The following is a 20,095-nucleotide window of genomic DNA, read 5'->3' as shown; positions in this document are numbered from 1 at the left end:
CTTATTTGCAAGCCATCAATCAGTTTAAAATCAGTTTTCAAACATCTCAGGCATTTATAAACTTGAAGACTAATCTTGATTCATCAAGAATTGGATAAAGATTCGTGTTGCAATTGGTTAGCATCCACAGGTATATATAGAATTTGAACAGTGCAGAGCTTGGCAAAAAGTTAGATCTGAGCTTTTACGTGAAAAACAAGGCAGTAGTTTACTGTTTCATTCTAGCTCTTCTTTAGTACATTTTATTTCCCAATTTACATTTCTAAACTGTGTTTTTATTGCAGCATATTCAGGAGTCTCCAGCTGAAGCAGCAACATGCAATGCACCTTCTATAGTCCTTCCAGAATATACTGTTACACCAGATGCAGAAACAGAGAAAAATCTAGCTTTGAGGTAAAACATGAAAACATTATTTTTTGCTGTGCCATCACTGTATTTTGTGGTTCACAGAGTCACATAAGAAAAAGACAAGTGTGAACCTTAAGGATATAAAATTACTAGAGAAAAAAATATTTAACTTTTTAAATTAATTTAGTTGCATCCAGTCAGACTTCAGTCAGTTGAGGGTGATGATGTTCTAAAAGAAGGTGAGTCTTTCTGTACTGAAGATTGAAGGAAGTAGTACTTTCAGGTAGGTGTTTGTGGAGAGACCTCCTAAGCATAAGTAAGATAGCAAGGGGAAGGGAATAGTTGACTTGTTGTGATGATAGCTAATGACAAACTAAACAGACATTGCATGGAAAACACAAATCTCCCTCCCAAGACAGAGCAGGAGAGGGGGAAATGGGACCCAATTTTTCTCCATGGTTAAGGAAGTAGGTAGAAATGTTGAGGAAAGAAAGAAAAAGGTTAAATATCTTGTGTATGTGTGAGAAAGGGGGAGAGAGAGAATGTACACAACAACATTCTACAGTACCTCTATTTCAATTGTCAGCATCCCATTTTATTTCCATTTAGGGGGTGGATTTGATAATTCTTGGGGTTTCTTCAGTTCTATGGAAAATTCAGATTGATACACACATTTTCCATGCACTAAGCTGGGCCTGAAGTTTGGAGCAGTCAGTCTCATGAACCATAGATATTAGGATGTATTTGGATATGAATGTGAAGAATATTACTGCTACATAGATATTAGGATGTATTTTGATATGAATGTGAACAATATTACTATACACATGATTTATTCATATTTATTTGAATGCATTGTTCGTATTATTTATTATAAGTTACTTTCAGCTTCTGAGAAAGTTGAGTGAAAACTGTATGTTACATTTTGAAGTTGTTTTCTTACAGTATTTTTGTAGCATTCAAAAATAACCACATATAAAGAAGGGAAAATCTAAGGTTCTGTCCTCTAGAAAAGCAAATTGCCAAGTCTAATTTCACATGTATATTTGTGTTTTTTTCTCTTTTTTGGTAATATGTTGCTATAATTGGATGCAGAACTGTTGCCCTGATTTCTTGCAACAGGCAAAGGAAATATTCTTATAATAATAATAATCTTATAATATTCCTTTTCACTACAAAAGCATGCCAACTTACTTTTCACTTGAAAGTATATTGCTGGGCTAGGTGCATGAAATGTAAATAATAGTGGTTTTAAAAAAACTCCTAAAATTCCTTGATTTAAAGTAACAGTACACAAATATTGGAAATTTGGGTTAAATGATTCAACCTTTGCTTGGAGAAAGTACAGTATGCAGTCCTTCAAATATAGGTTCAGTTAGACTAGCATTGTCAATTTTAGGTGACTGTGTTGCTTTCTTATGGAACATCATGTTAATGTACCAATTCCCAGTGCATTGAAATCAGAAGTCTCCTATATGCAAAGCATAATCCAAGCATCAAGGCCTATATAAATCTGTGGACCACAGCAACATGTTGTTGTTCAGTCATTTAATTAACAAGTAGGAAGAATAATTTTGAATATCCCATCATAGATATCAACTTAGTTTTAATAATTCTGTGTATTTAAAAAATTGCTTTGGTTAGTACTTCCTTTCTTCTGGGCGTTTCTCCTCTCAGGCCTGTTAGTCCGCATCGGCGCCATTCTAGCAGACATGCTAGGACATCAGTTACCTCGCTGACATCTGTAGGTAAGAAACATTTCATATGATTCTTCTTTTAAATCTATTTGTACAAATGTGTTGACAGAATTTCAGGAATTGATGGGAAATGGATTGATATGTGTGAAGGTGAACTTCTGTCTTTGCAAGACTTTGATAATGAATCTGGTATCTTTTAGTATTGTATTAGAATACTATAACATATTTAGTTCATATCCTACATTAAGGATGTTCTGATGTTCGATTTAGGATGTTCGATTTAGGAAAGAAAAGGAAACCATTCAGTCCACGGTTTCCTTCAGACTTTTAGATAATATTTTATTAAACAAAGTAATAAGATGTGTCAGTGCAGTGGACTCAACTGCATTATTTACACCTGAGGTAGGATCAAGGATTAGAAATTCTCTGGCCAGGAAAAGTCAGTGTATAGCAAAGCTAGCTCCCCAGCTGAAAAGTCATCAAAAATCTTTTCATCCAAGGCTTTGACCAGGGACAAGCTGTGACCATTTTGCTTTGGATGACCCTGCAAGGAGTCCAGGCTCAAAATGGAGTCGTGTCTCCTTGACAGCATTGCTCTCAGCTTCACTGACATACTCAAACCCCTTCACCATGTTACGGTGTGCCTCCAAGAATGGGGAGCAATATATTCAGTTAAATTTTTTTTTATGCTTGGCAGAAAAAAAATAAAGGTTCCTTATATGGAACATTACCTTATATAAGTTGTAATATGTAATGTACTTTGGGTTTTAGATGATACAGGTCATGTAATTGACCTGGTAAATGATGAGCTGCCAGAAGTTAAAATGTCTGATGAAGACATAAAGAAGAATCTTGAATTGTTAGAAGAAGCAAAGAGGGTGAGTGAACAGTTTCTCACGCGCAGAGGAAGGAAATCCAGAAGCAGCCTTTCAGAGTCTCCCACAGGTATGTGCTCTGGAACACCATACTTTGAGACACTATGCAAATAGAATTAACTGCTCAGAAGTATGCAGCATATGTGATCATTTTTCTGAAAGTCCTGTGACACATAAAAACCAGTATGTTGTGGCATCAAATCTGTAAGTGTGTTGTCAACCTGGTCCAGACATTATTCTGGGGATTAGAAATGCACACTTCTCCGGCCTTCACATTCTTTTTGTTATATCCTCATCAGTTCTTTTTCTTCAGAACATGTGATATAATGACAGGAAATATTTTTCCTTTTTTTAAAAAGCCCTGCATTCAGAATTGCCTAGAAGGGAGGGAATTCCTGCTTCAGAATTGCTTTTTTACCAGTCTTTTATTGTATGAAGTATTCCACAAGTCTGTAGAAAATTTGGATGTTTTCAGTGCCTAATGAGAACTGTTGTATAATTCTGCCCTTTAGTGTGCTGGCTCTTGGAACCAGTGGTCTGCATTGGGACAAGTTTGAAGTAGGTCTCCAGTGAGAAAAACAATTTTGTATGTGTGTGTGGAGGGGTTATTAGAGTATTCTTTCCTAGGCCCATCACGGGTACACCAAATGAAGTTGTGATCGCTTTAAAGTATGGCTTGTGATGGTGTTAAAGTCTTGTGAGGAATACCTAGAGTTCCTCACTTGCCACATCTCAGAGTAACTGAGAAATATGTTTAGTGGATTTCCATTTTTGTTTTCTTGCTGTCCTTATTTCTTACAGAGTGGAGCACTGCCAATAGTTTTGGGAGGACCCACTGGACTTGGCAGTGCTTGTGATGTGGTCTGTTCCACCCACTTTCTTCCCATCCCTTCCCTTTTCCATTTCTCTGTGATGCCATGGTATCATTCTGATATCTGCTGTAGGCTAACTTCCATCCTTATTGTGAACACTCATAAAACTGCCTCAGAAGATTGAACTGCATCTTTGTATTCAACTGAATGTAACTTTATTACAGGCCTGTCCCCAGCGCTCAGTCCCAGTGTTTCACCTGTGCCATCTCGGAGCAATTCTTTCACCCTTCCAAGTCCACCAGGTAAAATCAATGAATGCTGCATGTTCCTATTTGAATTTGTTGTTTTTGAATTGAGTGAATTATATACTGGTTGAACAACCACGTGAAGTCAGATTTGATCTCCTTTGTCAAATAAATAGGGAGAGGGGAATGCAACACAGTGTGAAAAACAGGAAGTGTCCAGAATCCTGTTTCTCATAATGGCTGGCCAGATGCCTCTAGGAAGCCAGAAAACAGGGCTTGACTGAAGTAGGGCTATCTACTGGTTCTGAAGTGGTGGGTTCCATAGCTAATAATCACTAACAGATCTGTAAACTTCTTGAATTTGTCTAATCTCTCCATAACCTATTCAAACACATTGACTGTTCTAATTTGTGGTTTTGAATTCTGTGATTGTTTATTCTTGTTTTAAAACTGTTGATAAGCCATTGTTCATAACATATACTGCAATAGTTTATAATATTATAATAAATCAACAATTTAAAACAAAAAAAGAAAACTAGTGATCATTAGCGTGGCAGGGCTAAAGCAAGGGGTGCAGCAATTCATTTTAGTTTTTAAAGATCATTACTTGCCTACAAAAGACTAAGAGGTAAGAAATTGATATGTTTCCCTCTTGGAAGGGATTATCACAACAGCAGGGCTGCAACTGGGTAGAGGCCAAGCTAGTCATTCCATAAAAGGAAATCTCTGAGCAAAGCCTAGATTCAGAAGATCTTGCAAGCTAGCGAGGTGCACATGGGGCAACATGTTGTGTGAAGTAGTTGTCGTAGAATCTGAGTGTATGTTGATTTTTTCAGAGATTTTTGCTAAAAGAATTGCTTTGTTGACTAATACAGCAGCCATATTACCCATTGTTTTTGGTTCTAAATCTCATACACTGAAGTATATGACACTGGTTTCAACACTTTTTTTATATAAAACATTTCTAGGGTCTGATATATGTGCATCCCCTGCTGCTTCAGTGTCTCCACTTCAGGTAAGAATATTGTAAGGTGTTTCAGTTGATGAGCATTGTTTTTGTCAAACTAAATTATATGCATTGCATGCTCCCTTAGTAGTATCATCAGTAGCATGTAAAAGAAAAAAGCAATGGAGATTTTAAAATGGTAAAGATTTAGAGATACTAAAATCAGTTCCTGAAAGTGGGAAAACCTGGCACCAAAAAGTGTATAAACTCTCTATGAGGGTATTCCACAGATGGAGATCCACCACTTCCTTGGCCCCCACTTTTCATCCACCTGTTTTGTCTTATCTAATGACAGCTCCTGAAGAATAGCCTCATGTGACATTATTAAAGTATCCTCATTCCAAGCGTTTTAGGGCATCAAAGGTAAAAACTAGAATTGTGGATCTGAAAATAACTGGAATCCAGTGCAAATGGCAAAGTACTGGAATAATATTCATATTAGCCAGTCCCAGCTAATAATAAGGAGGGTGTGGGGGAACAGGAGAATGCCTTAGGGGAGTGGGGAGCCATAATGGGCTCCTGAGGACTACATGTTATCCATTAATGCTTTAGGGTTCTGCTGAGCTGCATCCAAGTATAATGTTTCTAACAACATTATATGAATCAGGAAAGGTACCCAAAGCTGTTTTTTAATATGTGTCTCTCTGTGTGTGTATACAGTATATATATACAGTATATATATACAGTACACACACACACACACACACATATAACGTGACTTCTTGAGTCTTACAGCACAGTCCTGTCCGTGATCATCTGGAAGTAAGCCCACAATGGCTGACTTGAATAAATACACTGGTCTACAATTTTTTAGATGTCATCTGCTTCCAAGATAAAATGTGCTACTTATTAAGTATTTTGATGTGCTAAATCCAAATATGACAATTAAAACAACTGATTGGCTGTTTCCAAGTACAGTGGTGCCTCGCAAGACGAGGTTAATGCGTTCCGCAAAAATCGCTGTCAAGAATTTATGGCAAAACATTCCCATTATGCAGCAAAACAGCTTTAAGACTCTTTTTTGAAGAATCAATGAATAGTCTCAACTCATCTGGATTGTGAACAATGTTGAGGGCGGCCAATAAAGTGAGACGTCTATCCTCACTTTGGCTAAACAGAAAATATATCCTTTTGTAAAATCAAACACTTAAAAATAAGAGAGCATAACACTGAATGATTTCTGGGGCAATTTGTTCAGCAGAGTGATGTAAGCTTCATTATGACTTCATCATCCATGACGTCTAGGAATAACATTATGCAATTCATATTATGTATGATGCAATACCAGCTTCATCATTCATTGTTTTGCCTAAAAAGCAAGTCTGTTGAATTCATAGATCCAGTCAAAGATATATTTTTGTCATTTCTGGTTTAAATTGAGACCCCTTCCCTTTATAACCCACTTATCCACTGCCATTCCCAAGTCAAGTGTTATATATACTGAGCCAATCAACAATTTAATACTTCATTTTCATACTCAGTGACCCAGAATTAGTAAAATTTGACTATATTTATTTCAGAAGCATTTTGGCTGTAGACCAGTGATATGAATAGAATTGCATTGTTAATCTTTGTAACATATATTTGGGTTCAGGAAGTCATGAATCTCTGGAGCAGGATAACAGTGAGCATGGTACATGTGGGTAGTTCTTTAGTGATCTCTAAGAAGTTTTATTAAAGGACCTATAAATATATCTAGCTAAATAAAAGGGGTAACATTTCAGTTATACCTTCCACTGATTCAGTGCAAACGCTTCCTGAAGTAAGCACTTGATCTGTGCAATTTCAGCTTCCAACTACTTTATCAGAAATGCAATGGGAGCTTCATGAGAGTAGGGATTACAGAACAGATTACAGTGGTGCCCCACAAGACGATGTTAATCCGTTCCATTGAAATCGCTGTTTAGCAAAAACATAGTCTTGCGAAAAGCGTTTCCCCATTGGAATGCATTGAAATCCGTTTCATGCGTTCCAATGGGGAAATAGTCATCGTTGTGCGAAGATCGCCCATAGGGAAGCCATTTTGCGAAGTGCCAATCAGCTGTTTAAATCGCTGTCTTGCGAAGCATTGCTCGCGAAAACACCCGTTTTGTGAAGATCACCCATGGGGAAGCCATTTTGTGAAGCCGCCGATCAGCTGTTTAAATCGTCATTTTGTGAAGCATCGGTCCCAGAAAAAAAAACTGTCTTGCGAAGCACAGACCGAAACATTGTCCAGCGAAAATCGCCTATAGGAAATACTGTTTTGCGAAGTGCAATGGCAATTGCAAAAAGTCATCGTCATGCAGATTCGTCATTTTGTGGAGTAATCATCTAGCGGGGCACCACTATACTTCGTTTATTAACACATTTCTGTTGGTGGCCTTACAAGATAGGTGCTTAGATTTTAGTGAAATATTAAATTACATTTGTTTATATTTTTTCATATTATAAATTTCGTTAATCATGCCAAATGTTCTTTCATTTCAGAATGCCACAAAAGGATTAATTACTAATCAAAAGGATAATGATCAAAGAAAGATTTCTCAGGGAAGATTGGTTCCTCGCACAACTAGTTTTGAAAGTCCAAAGGAAAAGCTGTCTGAACAAAAAGAAAAAGAAAAATGTGATCCTTGTAAACTTATGGATAATCTATCCCAATCCCCCACTTCAAGTACTGATAACGGCAGATTGTCTGTAAATGGCAGCACAAGCAGCTGTGAAAGTGAACTTGGGAAAGTATTCCTCAAAAAACAAAAAGAAAGTGACTCTTCTTTCAAAGGGCCCTCACAACAACTAGGGATGGTTACAGTGGATCCTAAATTAAAGGGCTCAGTACTGCTATTAAAGGATTCCAATGTTTCGTATAAGACAGAAATCAATACATCTGAGGTCTGCACTCCACTATCACGAGGAGTCTTAAGGGATCATGCAGAACGTGGTAATATAGAAAAAGCACCTTTTAAGCCACTATCTGAAGATGAAAAAAACTTTGCCATTAGTAATAAGTCCAGCAATCCATCCGCTAAACCTTTAGCATTCAAAGATCTCCAGATACAAGTTCAGCCAATTCGAATGCAGAAGTTAACAAAGCTCAGAGAGGTGAGATTCTATAAAATAGATGTCATTTTCAACTGTGTTTGTTCCAATATTTGCGATACAGCAGCACTATGTTGTAATAAAGGAAATGGAAAATGCAGTTTGAAGACTGGGAAAATGACCTTTTCGCCTGAAGGTTGTTGGCATGTTTCGATGGTTGAATGGAAACTGAATTAGAACATGGCAAATAAGTGGGGGTTGTATGTAAAAGGCAAAGAATTCAGGCTAGGATCTTTAAGAGAAAGGTCATCAGAACTAACTGCAGAACTTTAGGGCAGATTTGGTCATTAGAAAATTCTGACTGCCACAACTTTTCATTTCAGCCCTTTTGGGAAACCTCAGCTGAAATCCAGTAGATTACAGCACATAAGGCTGATAATGTTGACAGCTTACTGTTTTGGGGAAAAGTTGAAAATTTTCAGTCCCTCCTCAACCAGGCCCAAGGTTCCCTTGCTATCTCTTTCCTTCTAGTCAAGCTCTTGGGGGTCTGCAGGATGGGGGAGGAAGTCTTTAATTTCCAAAAATCATCATAGCCAAGATCAGCACCTATGATTTTGGGGAATTAAATATTCCTCTCAACAGTGCTATGGCCCCAAGGGGTTTCCCCAGGTCAAATTGGATCGCAAGGGAACTGCCAAACCTTCAGGTTGGAGAAGTGGTAAGGTTTAATTCTGGAAAAACAGCTGTAGAGCATGAGGTCATTAGCCAAAACTTTACACTACTGGATTTCAGCCATTATTTTCTTTCTTTTTCTTTTTCTTTTCTTTTCTTTTCTTTCTTTTCTTTTCTTTCTTTTTTTTTCTGTGTTTACCTCTTTAAACAAGACATTTCATCACTCTTTTAAGGAAGATGTCTGCAGAGACTGTGACCATAAAAGACCCATGTAAAACAGATAAATACACTATTAAACAGGTGTGGAGAAACTTAATTTCAGGGGCCAAGTCTAACTCTCTGGTGTTTCTTTTAAATTGGTGGATCCCTTCTTCGTATGCTGAATCATTTCCCCAGTTTTGTACAGGTTTTTCCATTCCAAAAGTTGAAACTTGCTTTTCCTAAGGTTTACTTTCTGGTAGTACAAAGTTAAGTTAAAATATTTCCGTAGTTTTGGTCCCACCCCTTTTCCATTGACCCTGCTCACCATTGGAATGTGACCCTGAAAACTTCTCTAAAATTGCATGCAGCCCAAAGGCTGAAAGAAGTTCCACATGTTATTCAGCTGTACAGTATAAAGTTCCAGATGGTAGTTGTACTTGGAGATAGTATACCATACCTATCTATAAATGAAAGGACACTGTGACTGAATGTCTCTGTGTAAGAACAAGGTATCAAAACCCTTCTTCCTCTGTGCAGTTTTTTATTTTTTTATTTTAGTAAATTATTTGAATATCTTAATTCACTACAATTACAGAAAGCTGTTACCTGGCATTAACTACCTGAACTGACACATTTTTGGTGCAATCATCCTGTCACATGTGTTCAGCTTTAATGGACCGTTATACATTACTTCTAACATCAGAGGCAATATTCCTCTCTGTATCAGTTGCTGGCAAACATCAGCGGAAGAGTGCTGCCTGTACACTATCTCCTGCCTGTGGACTTCCTTCTGGCTGGCCATTGTGGGAACAGAATGTTGAACTAGATAGACCGTCAGTCTGATCCCACAGAGTCATTGCAACATTTTGATATTAAATAAGGTTTTTTTTCCCACAGTAATGTAAAACTAGAAACTCATAATAGTTTGTTTAAAAATCCCTGTGGACTGAGTAACTTTTATTATAAAAAGAACATAGGTGGCTTCCCTATTGTGTATTGTAAAAGTGACCATAAAAGACAGTGTAGTCTTAGACAAAGTATGCAAAATATAAACAAGAAGGGGCTGATGAACTGTCCTGTCATCTCTCAGAGTAATATTTGGGAGTAAAATATCCTTTTTCAGTCTCCTAGGACATTTCATCAGCTCTAGAAAAACCTTTCCTTCCTGAGAATATATCAACAGGCCTTCTCTGAAGTGTTGTTTCAAGGATTTCTGCTGTTCATGCACTTCCCTTTATTTTGCATTTTCCTTCTTGCTGTTTTAACTTGTCTCTCCCAAGACAGTGCATACCGTCTCAGAGGATCATCTCTGGCCTCTAAAGAAGTGAAACACAAACGGTGTGTAAGAGAAAAATTCAGGCAGAATCAAACTGAAGAGAGTCAAGAGCAACCTACATTTTGGCAGCGAAGAAGTAATGTCCTTGCCTGCCTACCTGTGAATAAAGCATTGGTAGCAAGTATAAGAATATGAGAAGGTGAATTTTATCTGAGAGTGATGAGAAACTGTTCTTAAATGTAGCATCTCTTTCTTTGTGTGTGAGTGATGACAAAGTACACGGCTCCAGATGTTAAGAGATTGCAACTTCCAGAGTAGAGGTTGCTCTTGGCTCTCTTCAGACCACTGACCTACTGATGCCATTTTAACAATAGTGCCAGATATAGTCCAGTAATGTCTGGAAGGTGGTGCTCTGCTCACCAGTGTTCTGAATCTATAGAATTTTTAAGAGATGTGAAATTGATTACTGTAGTCACAAATAACAATCAGTTTCATCCTCATAGAAGCTTTAAAATAGTCCTGTTCTTCTTTTTCAGGTCCTGTATGAGCTCATTTGTGGGTATGCCCTCATTTTTCGCATACTTAAACAAAAGCCCTTGGAACCAGGGTCAGAAGCTCTTAAAGCACTGGGTAGTGAAACAGCAAATTGGTTATAGATATTGGCCATAAATGTGCCCCAGTGTCACACAGAATATATAAATACATAAATTACTATCTGCCTAGTAAGCCTAGGAATGTTCATCAGAATTAAAGAGTTAAAATAAAATTCAGCACTCCTCTCTAACACCTACAGTATTATTTTTTATTTTTACCCTTTAATATTTTCTAATTATGTGTTTATTATTCTGTTTAGTTGGGCCTTCAGTTCACTAGTTAATTCCAAGCAGAAGTGTTCAGAATATATAACTACTGATGGAATCTGGAAAGTTAATTCATTCTTTGGCCAAATAGAATACAAATTTCCTGACGCCAGCAGCAAAAAGTGCTAGTTAAGGGCTCTTCAGGCAAAGTACTGTATCATAGAAAAGTGAAGTTGGAAGGGGCCTACAAGGCCATCAAGTCCAACTCCCTGCCCAATGCAGGAATACAATCAAAGTGTATCTGCCAGGTGATTATCTAAGTTTTTCTTGGATGCCTCCAGTGTTGGTATTTGTTCCTCTACAGTATTTATATCCATTGATTGGGAGCTGTCAGTGTTGGGTCCTGATTGTATTCCACCATACCAGATGACAAAAAGCTTAAATTGATACCAGCAGTGACAAAGAGTACCGAAACCCCTTGTTTTCTCGGCTTTTAAAAAGCCACATCCTGTAGGTAATTTTCCCTTGTTTTACATTGTACTGGGATGAAGTTCAGGTGGCAAGTGCTTTTCTGGTGGGAAGCTTTCAGTTTAGAGTTGATATACTAAAACAATAACAGTAGCAAGAAAGCAGAAACGCAGCATTGTTTTTAAAGCATTTCCTCAATTATTTTTAAAAAGTTTTCTGAAGGCTAGTTTCAGAATTAGCAATGGATCTCCACTGCAGAGAAGAGGATTTAAAAATATTTCTTTAAGCTTCTTGAAATAATGTTGAACCACTTCTTAAAATGTAGCTGATTTCTTAAAGAGTAGACAAGTAGGATTTTAGGAAGAAGTGTGGGTAGAAACCCTATGCTCTCTTTACACCAAACAGCACAAAGGAGAGAGGATGAAATGTACCATCTGGATGAACCCACAGTGTTGATTATCTGCCAATAATTGTACTGCTATATCCTGTAGCTTTTTATCTGAGTAATGCAGGAAGCATTATAAGTAATGTGTAATATATTCAACCTGTTTACAAGGAAGAATTCCATTTTACTAAAGGATGCCTTTGGCTATGCTGGGGGGGGAAGGGATTGAGGAACTGTAATTCAAAAAAAGTAAAATTGAACCTCTGGAGTCTTCTTTTGATGTAAGCAAAAAGACATCAATGGAAACCCGAGTTCTACAGAAACTGAACACAAAAAGGGGAAAATCAAGGCCTGCAAAGAAAACGCCCTGAAACTATTCTTCTCAAATTTGAAGTTGAAAAAATTGTTCCCCATCTTCTCAGACATTGTGATTTTAAAACAAAAAACAAAAAACAAAAAAAACCCAGTTCCTTGAGCTGCTGGATAGTTTAGTGGTTTAGGTCTCTTTCTGTGCCTCCTTGACCAAGGCTGGACTTGATGATCGAGCTCTGCAGTTCAATGATGATGATTAACCACAAACCTGTCCTAAAATATCCTTTTTGTATCATTGGTGATCTGAAGGACACGTTAAATGTTAATATTGTACTTTGTTACATATTCTATAACAGGGGTCTCCAACGTTGGGCCTCCAGATGTTATTGGACTGCAACTCCCAGAAGCCCTGGCCAGCAGAGGTAGTAGTGAAGGCTTCTGGGATTTGTAGTCAAAGAACATCTGGAGGCCCAAGGTTGGGGACCACTGTTCTATAAGCTGCCCAGAGGGTGAGAGCTGAGATACACTAGAATCAACAATACACAAAGTAGTACTCAATTCAGTTTGGACAGTTAATATGCTCTTTTATTATCAGGTATTGTGATAGTATGTTTTCCTATCCTGCTCTTTCAGACTGTTGTAGGTGGTATGTCACTTCCCTAAATCAAGTAGCCTCTTGAGGAGCACCACTGGTGCAACAGGAATAATGTCACCAGCAGCAAATCACTGCTAATTTAAAAGTTCCTTCTTCAATTTGGGGATGTGCCCAACTTGTGTGCAGCAATATGAAGTCACACATATTCTGAAACAGCAAAAGGAACTCTATAATTAGTGACCACCAGTGATATCATTTCCATTGTGCTGGCAGAGCGCTGCAAGAGGATATTGGCCACTATGTTCCAAGCGTTAAGCCACTCCTTGAAATGAGCTTTGCCAGAGAGGTTCAGGTCACCTCTGTGACACGGAGCACTTTCTATCAACTAAAGTCAGCAGGCCAGCTGCAGCACCTCTTGAAAAGAGACAGTTTGGCTGATCTGCCCTGTGGTAACCTCAGGCCAGACTATGCTTTAATGTGTTGTATGTGGAATGCCTTCCTCACAACTGTTGGACTAATGCCGAGTTTAAACTAAAGCTGCTAAATGAGATTAGAAAGCTATTTTGTCAGTGCTGAATGGTTGCATTGCTTTCTACTTCATTTCTGGGCACAGTTCAAAATAGAAGTATGCAGATTTAGGTTTCATAAATCTGCACACCTCTAGTTGAAAGCAAGTGTGCTCACTTTCAAATTTTACCAAGCTCCCTATACACTCAAGTTATCTGTGGTGGCTTTATCCTACTGCCCTCACTGAGGCAAAATGGTTGGCATCTATAGAAATGTCCTTCTTGGTTGTGTTACTCTGCTCCCTTGGGTCCTCCCATAAAGTACTTCTCACATTTAAAAAAGACCTTTTATGCCCAAAGCTTTAACCATATTCACCACTCTTATTTTTACCTTGTTCTCCTGTTGCAATTGTTTTGGAAACTTTTGTTCTGTTTTTATTATGTTTTGAACAACAATGGAAGTATTTTACATCAAGAGTATAGAATAAATTTATAAGAAATATTTTGTAACTGCTGATTTGTTTCTGAATCCATTAACTGATTACCATTTGCAGCTTCTGTTTCCTATGCATTTATAACGCTGTGCTTGCATTACTTTATTTTGTTACTGAAGTTTTTATTTAAACTATTAAGAAATAATTCAGGCTTTTTCCCCTTCTTCACTAGGAGCATATATTAATGCGGAACCAAAATTTAGTTGGACTTAAGCTCCCTGACCTCAGTGAAGCTGCTGAACAGGAAAGAGGTGAAATAAGATAAAAACTGATAGGAAAATGTATTTGGGACCAAGAGGAAGAGGGATCCACTCTGTTAACCATAACTCTTTTCCTAGACTAAGACCTTTGCTGGAATATGTCAATAAAAGCCACCATCATATGAAACCTCTTCTTATATTGCTGGGGAATTCGTGGCCTTCCAAAATTTGCTGTCCTATTAACTTCCATCATTGAAATTGTTTGGCCTATTTGATGAGTATGTGAACAGAAGTTGAACAATATCTTAAGACCATATATTCCCCATCTCTAATGCAAGAGGAGAAGATTAGTTCTTGGGGAAACAATGAAATAATGTGCATTCATCCCGTGTAAGACACTTTTCAAATTAGCTCAGTAACATTCTTGAATTTCATCTAATAAGCACCCTTATCATAAAACACTTTAACACACAGGTTACATGAATTGCAATGTAATTTGGATTAAGATACTTCACATGATTAAAACTAATGTCAGTTGGTGTGCAGATCAGGACTGGCTGAAAACAGTATTGCAAGCTATCGCTTTTTCAACAGGAAAACTAATTTCACTTTATTATTGTTAATGTAGTAGTAGAATGCTATACCACTAGAGATGGGGTATTCATATACGAATACAAATATCGCCGCACAACTGGAGTCACATGTCCGCTGGCCCTGCTGGCCCTGCTCATCCTTCCAATCGCTCCCAACTGCCGTTCTATTCGTCTAGCCACTCCTGGCAGAGGGAGGGAGGACTAGTCTCCCTGCAAGGCTGCCAAGTGGCTAGCTGAGCGGCACTCTGGAGTGATTGGAAGGAAGAGAGCGGCTGGTGGTGGTGGATGTGTGAGTGGACGGTCCAGCCCCAGGGGCCAGACCCTCGTTAACTCCAGTTGCACAGGGATATTCGTATATGAATACAAATACCTCCATCTCTATATATGACTGTCACTTTAAATAGCTGGATTTTAGTACTCAGTCATTCATGAATAACATTTTCAGATTAATCTTATCCTGAAAGTGGTTCTGTAGAAGGCAGAACATTTTCTCCATCTCCTGAAAACATAAAGACTATTAGTGAGTGGCTAGTGTTCCATGGTATATTTCATATATTTGCTTCTCACACTGTATTACTGAAACATTGCTCCTTAAGAAATGTGATAGCAAAAATAAATAAATTATGATATCTTCCTTAGGGTCTTCACCAATCCCCTTCTTATCAGAGGAGGAGGAGGAGCCAAAGAACAAATGTGATGTCATGCCCAACATTCCTGATACTCTTTTACGAAAACTGCGTGTGCACACATCTCTTCCAGGAAGGTAAACTCAGTTATAGGTGGCACTCATAAAGTCATCAGAACATTGTTTCCATTGAACTGAGATGGCAACAGATCCATACCTGGCCCTGGTCCAAGCTGATGTCCTCCGTTTGTATTCAACTGCCTTGCCCATAATCCTATCCTGTGACCTGGCTGAGCAGAATCATCACTGGTGTATATTTTTTTCTCCACTTCTGTTCATGTGACTGTGACAGAAGAATAAGAGTCTAGTGGTGCAACTAGTGTCAGAGTAGGACTGTGGAAACTGGAATTTTATCTCCTTGCCACAAGACCTCCTTGACACTCACTTTAAGCCATTTACATTCTTTCAAACTAACCTCCATTGAAGGGATGTTATGAAGATAAAATGTAGTAGGGCCATATACACTACCATAAGTTTATATAAGGAAAGAGGTGGGTGTCTTTATAGCAATACTGCATTGACAAGCAAAGTTATAATCACAAATGACATCACTTGAGTCATTATTATTTGAGAGAACTCCACGTTTGGGCTTTCGGCAGTAACAAAATAATTCTTTAAACAGAAAATACAGTTGGCCAACTAGCTCAAAACATAAATGACCTTGACCTTGCATCCTGACTGTACATTTACTGAGTGTGTGTCTCTCTCTCTGTGGTGAAATTAAGGAAATGATACTTCCTGTGTTTCTTTTGCATTATTTACTGTGATGTGGTGCTTATAAATGACAATACCACAGTATCTTGGAATTGTCAGCTTCTCAAGAAATGTGATATCTTTCCTACCAATTGAGGAAATGAAAGAGCTTTTGTGATGTTTATATAGCTCTGTGCTGAAACAATAAATTAGCATTATATAAATATTTCTTAGCTCTTGAGAGGCTAATCATCTTGCATTTGCCAAGAAACAAATGCTAGAGAATAAATTGTTTCCCACCATAATCTGAAGAGAAAAAGCAAAAGTGACGCAAGATTACAAAACCCTCATATATTTTTGTATAAACCAACATTTTGGGGGAAATCTCCTCCTGCAGAGGCTGCCTATAATGCATAATTGCATATTATATGTCTTTAAATATACATAGGCAAGATGTAAATCACACAAAAAACCAACGGGCTAATCAGCACATACACTGATAGGTGCCTATTCTGTTATACAAAGCTTCAGCTAAAATACGTGAACTCACAATGGGAATTCTTCCATGTTATTTTAGAGAAACAATAAACACAGAGTGCACAGAGTGCTGTCCTCTGAAGATGCCAGCCACAGACACTGGTGAAACATTAGGAAGAACAACCTTCAGAACATGGCCAAGGAGCCCAAAAAACCCACAACAACCATTAGATCCCAACTGTGAAAGCCTTTGTGAATACACAAACTATAAACAAATCAACCTGTTGCAACTCAGATTCTTTTACTTCTACTAGTCAAGTCAATTTTTTGCCACATCCACATATACGTTCACTATAGCCTATTCAGGCATTCCCGAATCTGTAGGTTTGAACACACTTAAAGGAGAGCATCTGATGCTACATTCTCTGTCACTGCACTGATAACAGAATCATAGCAGAATCTGAGAAGGAGACATTTCTACTCAAGTATAGGCTTTCTATATCAGCGAGAATAGTGAAAAATATGGGTTCGTGCTTGCAAAGAGAAACCTTTACTCTTCGGACGTGATGATAATCACATGACCAAACCAAGAAAGATGTAGATCAGAATAGGTACTCATCCATAAATGAGTCAAAACTGCATGCAATAGTGCTGACATATTGTCAATTAGGAACAATAAATCAGCAATTTTCACAATTCCTCTTGCTGTACAAAAATATTGAATAATATTTTGGCCTTTATGGTTTACTACAAGTGTTTTAAACTACTAGAGTCTACTAGAACCCAGTAGACTCCTTATATCTATCTCTGCATCTACTTTGTTTATGTTGATTAATATTAAGTGGCATTTGTTACTTGGTGCTGTTTGTTATTTGCTATGCTCAATTTATGATATTTTGGTGCTCCCACTGCATTCTAGTTTAAACCAGCATACTTAATTTCCTATACGTTTATATTTCTTTAAAATAGAAAATGGTGATACTGATTACCTCTGCAAAAATTTATCGGGCAAAATGTCTTCAAATCAGGAAGTGGACTTGTCCACAAAAGCTCACATTAAAATATAGCAGCTATTCTTTGAGGTGATGCATTGTTTTTGTCTTTTTTTTTCTTTTTCCCTTAACAAAGTTGTTATTCAGTAATTCCATTTTCAAGTATCTCATGGTATACATAGATTTTCTGGAATTATTTATAGAAATATGAATTCAGAACTTGCTTGATTTAGGTTGGAGACCTCTCTGGTATATTTTTATACTCTTTCTTTGTAGGACATGCAAATTCAGCTGACCTCTGACATTTGAGGGAAATGGTCTAGCTTATTAGATACCAGATATGCTGAATAAATGTCCTTTTGTCTGCTCTCAAACCTTATAGCTATGTTTTTGCTTTTATTTCAGCTCTCCTCCACTTACTGAAAGAGAGGTTGAGGTATGTCTTTTTAACCAAAATAGTTTAAAGGCTCTTTGCTATCTAATTATATGTGCAACAAAACACTGACCATTATATAGTTAGAAAAAATTTCTTGGTCCCTGGGGAAGATTTAGTGGAAATATTTTCGAAGAAGCTTCTATGATGTCATTCATGCATAATGAAATGTTGAATTCATCCACATAATATATCTCTACATCCCAGGACAACTTGACAGAGGAAAAGAAGGAAAAAGATTGACTTGCGGTTCTGAGATTTTGGAATCCAAATAAATTTTGTTTATCTAATTTCCAAGATTTCCGATAAACATAAGTTAAAAGAAAAAATATCTGAATGGTGACATGAAAAGCTACAGTGCAAATATTTTCATAACATATATTGTAACATTTTGTGTCATGTAAGATACAAAAATGCCATGGTACAATTTAGCAAGTTTCATTTTTCTATGACTAGCTCAAGCAATTTTGAAGATTCAAACTGGACAAAAAATTTAGGACATGTTTAGAAGTATTCTCAAGAGCTGAAAGACATATGTTAGTTATGTTATTAACAACACATAACACATAATAGTATGTGCCAAGTAGCAAACCTATAATAATCCTTAAAAGGGTTTCAAGGTAATTGTGAGATTTAAGATTTTACCTCTTCCACTATCCATGAGTTTCCATGGCCATTTAGGGATTCAAATTCCAGTCTCCTGATCTGTTGTCTGTTATTCTATCCAGTACATTTCTCTTCTGACTGATGGCAACTGTATGAATTTACAGACTTTATTCCATGGCTTTCTTTGTTCAATGAATTCATGTTATGTTCTGTCTTCTGCCTTCCTCTTGCCTTCAGCTTTTCCACAGCATTATTGTCTTTTCCAGTAATTTGTTGCTTCCACAACGCACCCAAATTACAAAAACCTCAATTTTCTTATTGCTGAGTAAGCAGTGGCTTGAATCAATCTAGCACTTGTTCATTTGTTTTTGGCAGTCTATGGTATTTGCAAACACCACATTTCAAATGAATCATTGTTTTCCTGTCAGTTTTCTTGTCTTTTCAGCTTTCACATCCATACATAGCAATCAGGAATAATATAATATGCATGATCCTGGTCTTGGTCTGCAATTAAACCATTCCTCTTAATCATCTTTTATAATTTTTTTTCATAGTTGCACTTCCAAGTTCCAGTGTTCTTCTGATCTTTTGCCTTTAGTCTTTATTTGTATTTATGACTGAACCAGGATATAGAAAATCTTGACCTATTTCCATTTCTTAACTGCTGACAAACGTGTAATTTTTTTTGTAGTCATAGTTTTTGTTTTCTTAATGTTTATCTGCACTCCTGCTTTTGCACTTTCTTTGACTTTCCTCAGTAGATGTTTCAAGTCATTGCCATTTTCTCACAGTAATCTAGTATATTTCCTTGACATTTTCCCTGCCTATTTTCACTCCTTCATCTGAATCTAAGCCATCTTTTTGTCTAATAAATACAGTAGTCAAACTGTATTTGGCCCCTATTTGTCACAACATGTACTCTTCATCACTTCTGTGGCTTCCATTTAGCCTGTTTTGTTTCATAATTATGTATCAAACATAAACGTGAGCTTTATATACCATTTTGACTGCTGAAATACTCATACAGTATTTGAGGGACTCCTGTTGTTGAAAGGAAAATAAGTTCACCAGATGAAATATGTATTCCTCTTAATGTCTAATGTCTGATTTTCTTCAGGCAAAGTGGGTGGGAATTGAATGTGGCTTTAATTAAAAATAAACTTCCTCTAATTATGCAGCAGATAAAATGGTTCAGTCAGAAGCCTACAGAGCAGATTGGATTCAAGTCTCCTTCAGTAGCCCACCTTTTATTTATTAGTTTACCTCAATTGGCACTTACTGTTTCAATCATTCATTCAGAGACTCTGGTAATGAGGAAGAATAAAATGTTTCTGTTTACTTATAGTTCTTTATAGACAGAAACAAACATCATATTGTGTAAAAATAAAAAAACTTATTACATCACTGAGCAGCAAATCATAAGACGACTACTCTAAGAACAAGAAGCAGAAAAATAACTAACAAAAATGCACCAAAAGAACATGAGTTGTGGGGCAATAAGAAAGGTTAATACCATTCTTCTCCTAATGCTGCTCTGTGCCATATTCTTTGAATCCTTTGAGGAACCGCATACAATGCATATGGGGAGGTTGTAAGCTTCAGGAGCTGGTGTTGTGGAGCCTCAAAGCCAATACCACTATTTATATTTAGTTCATAACAGTCAATTTAAATATTGTTGGTAGGATCGGTGCTCTATAATATGTCA

The 20,095-nt window shown here is 37.2% G+C and overlaps 1 protein-coding gene across 1 annotated transcript in view; it reads left to right on the top strand.

Annotated features, from left to right (window-relative positions):
- IRAG1 (inositol 1,4,5-triphosphate receptor associated 1) overlaps positions 1 to 20,095 on the top strand; it is a 114,919-nt gene that overhangs the window by 71,991 nt on the left and 22,833 nt on the right. Inside the window, exons 17-25 of the mRNA XM_020789930.3 lie at positions 285 to 394; positions 2,027 to 2,097; positions 2,818 to 2,991; positions 3,958 to 4,035; positions 4,947 to 4,993; positions 7,454 to 8,065; positions 13,884 to 13,962; positions 15,144 to 15,267; positions 17,757 to 17,787. Of these exons, the coding sequence (XP_020645589.3) occupies positions 285 to 394; positions 2,027 to 2,097; positions 2,818 to 2,991; positions 3,958 to 4,035; positions 4,947 to 4,993; positions 7,454 to 8,065; positions 13,884 to 13,962; positions 15,144 to 15,267; positions 17,757 to 17,787 (1,326 nt within the window). The remainder of the gene's footprint in view (positions 1 to 284; positions 395 to 2,026; positions 2,098 to 2,817; positions 2,992 to 3,957; positions 4,036 to 4,946; positions 4,994 to 7,453; positions 8,066 to 13,883; positions 13,963 to 15,143; positions 15,268 to 17,756; positions 17,788 to 20,095) is intronic.

This window comes from Pogona vitticeps, chromosome 1 (assembly GCF_051106095.1).
Source record: "Pogona vitticeps strain Pit_001003342236 chromosome 1, PviZW2.1, whole genome shotgun sequence".
Lineage (NCBI taxonomy): Eukaryota > Metazoa > Chordata > Lepidosauria > Squamata > Agamidae > Pogona > Pogona vitticeps.
Note: the sequence above shows the minus strand (reverse complement) of the source record. Positions and strands in the feature narration are given on the sequence as shown.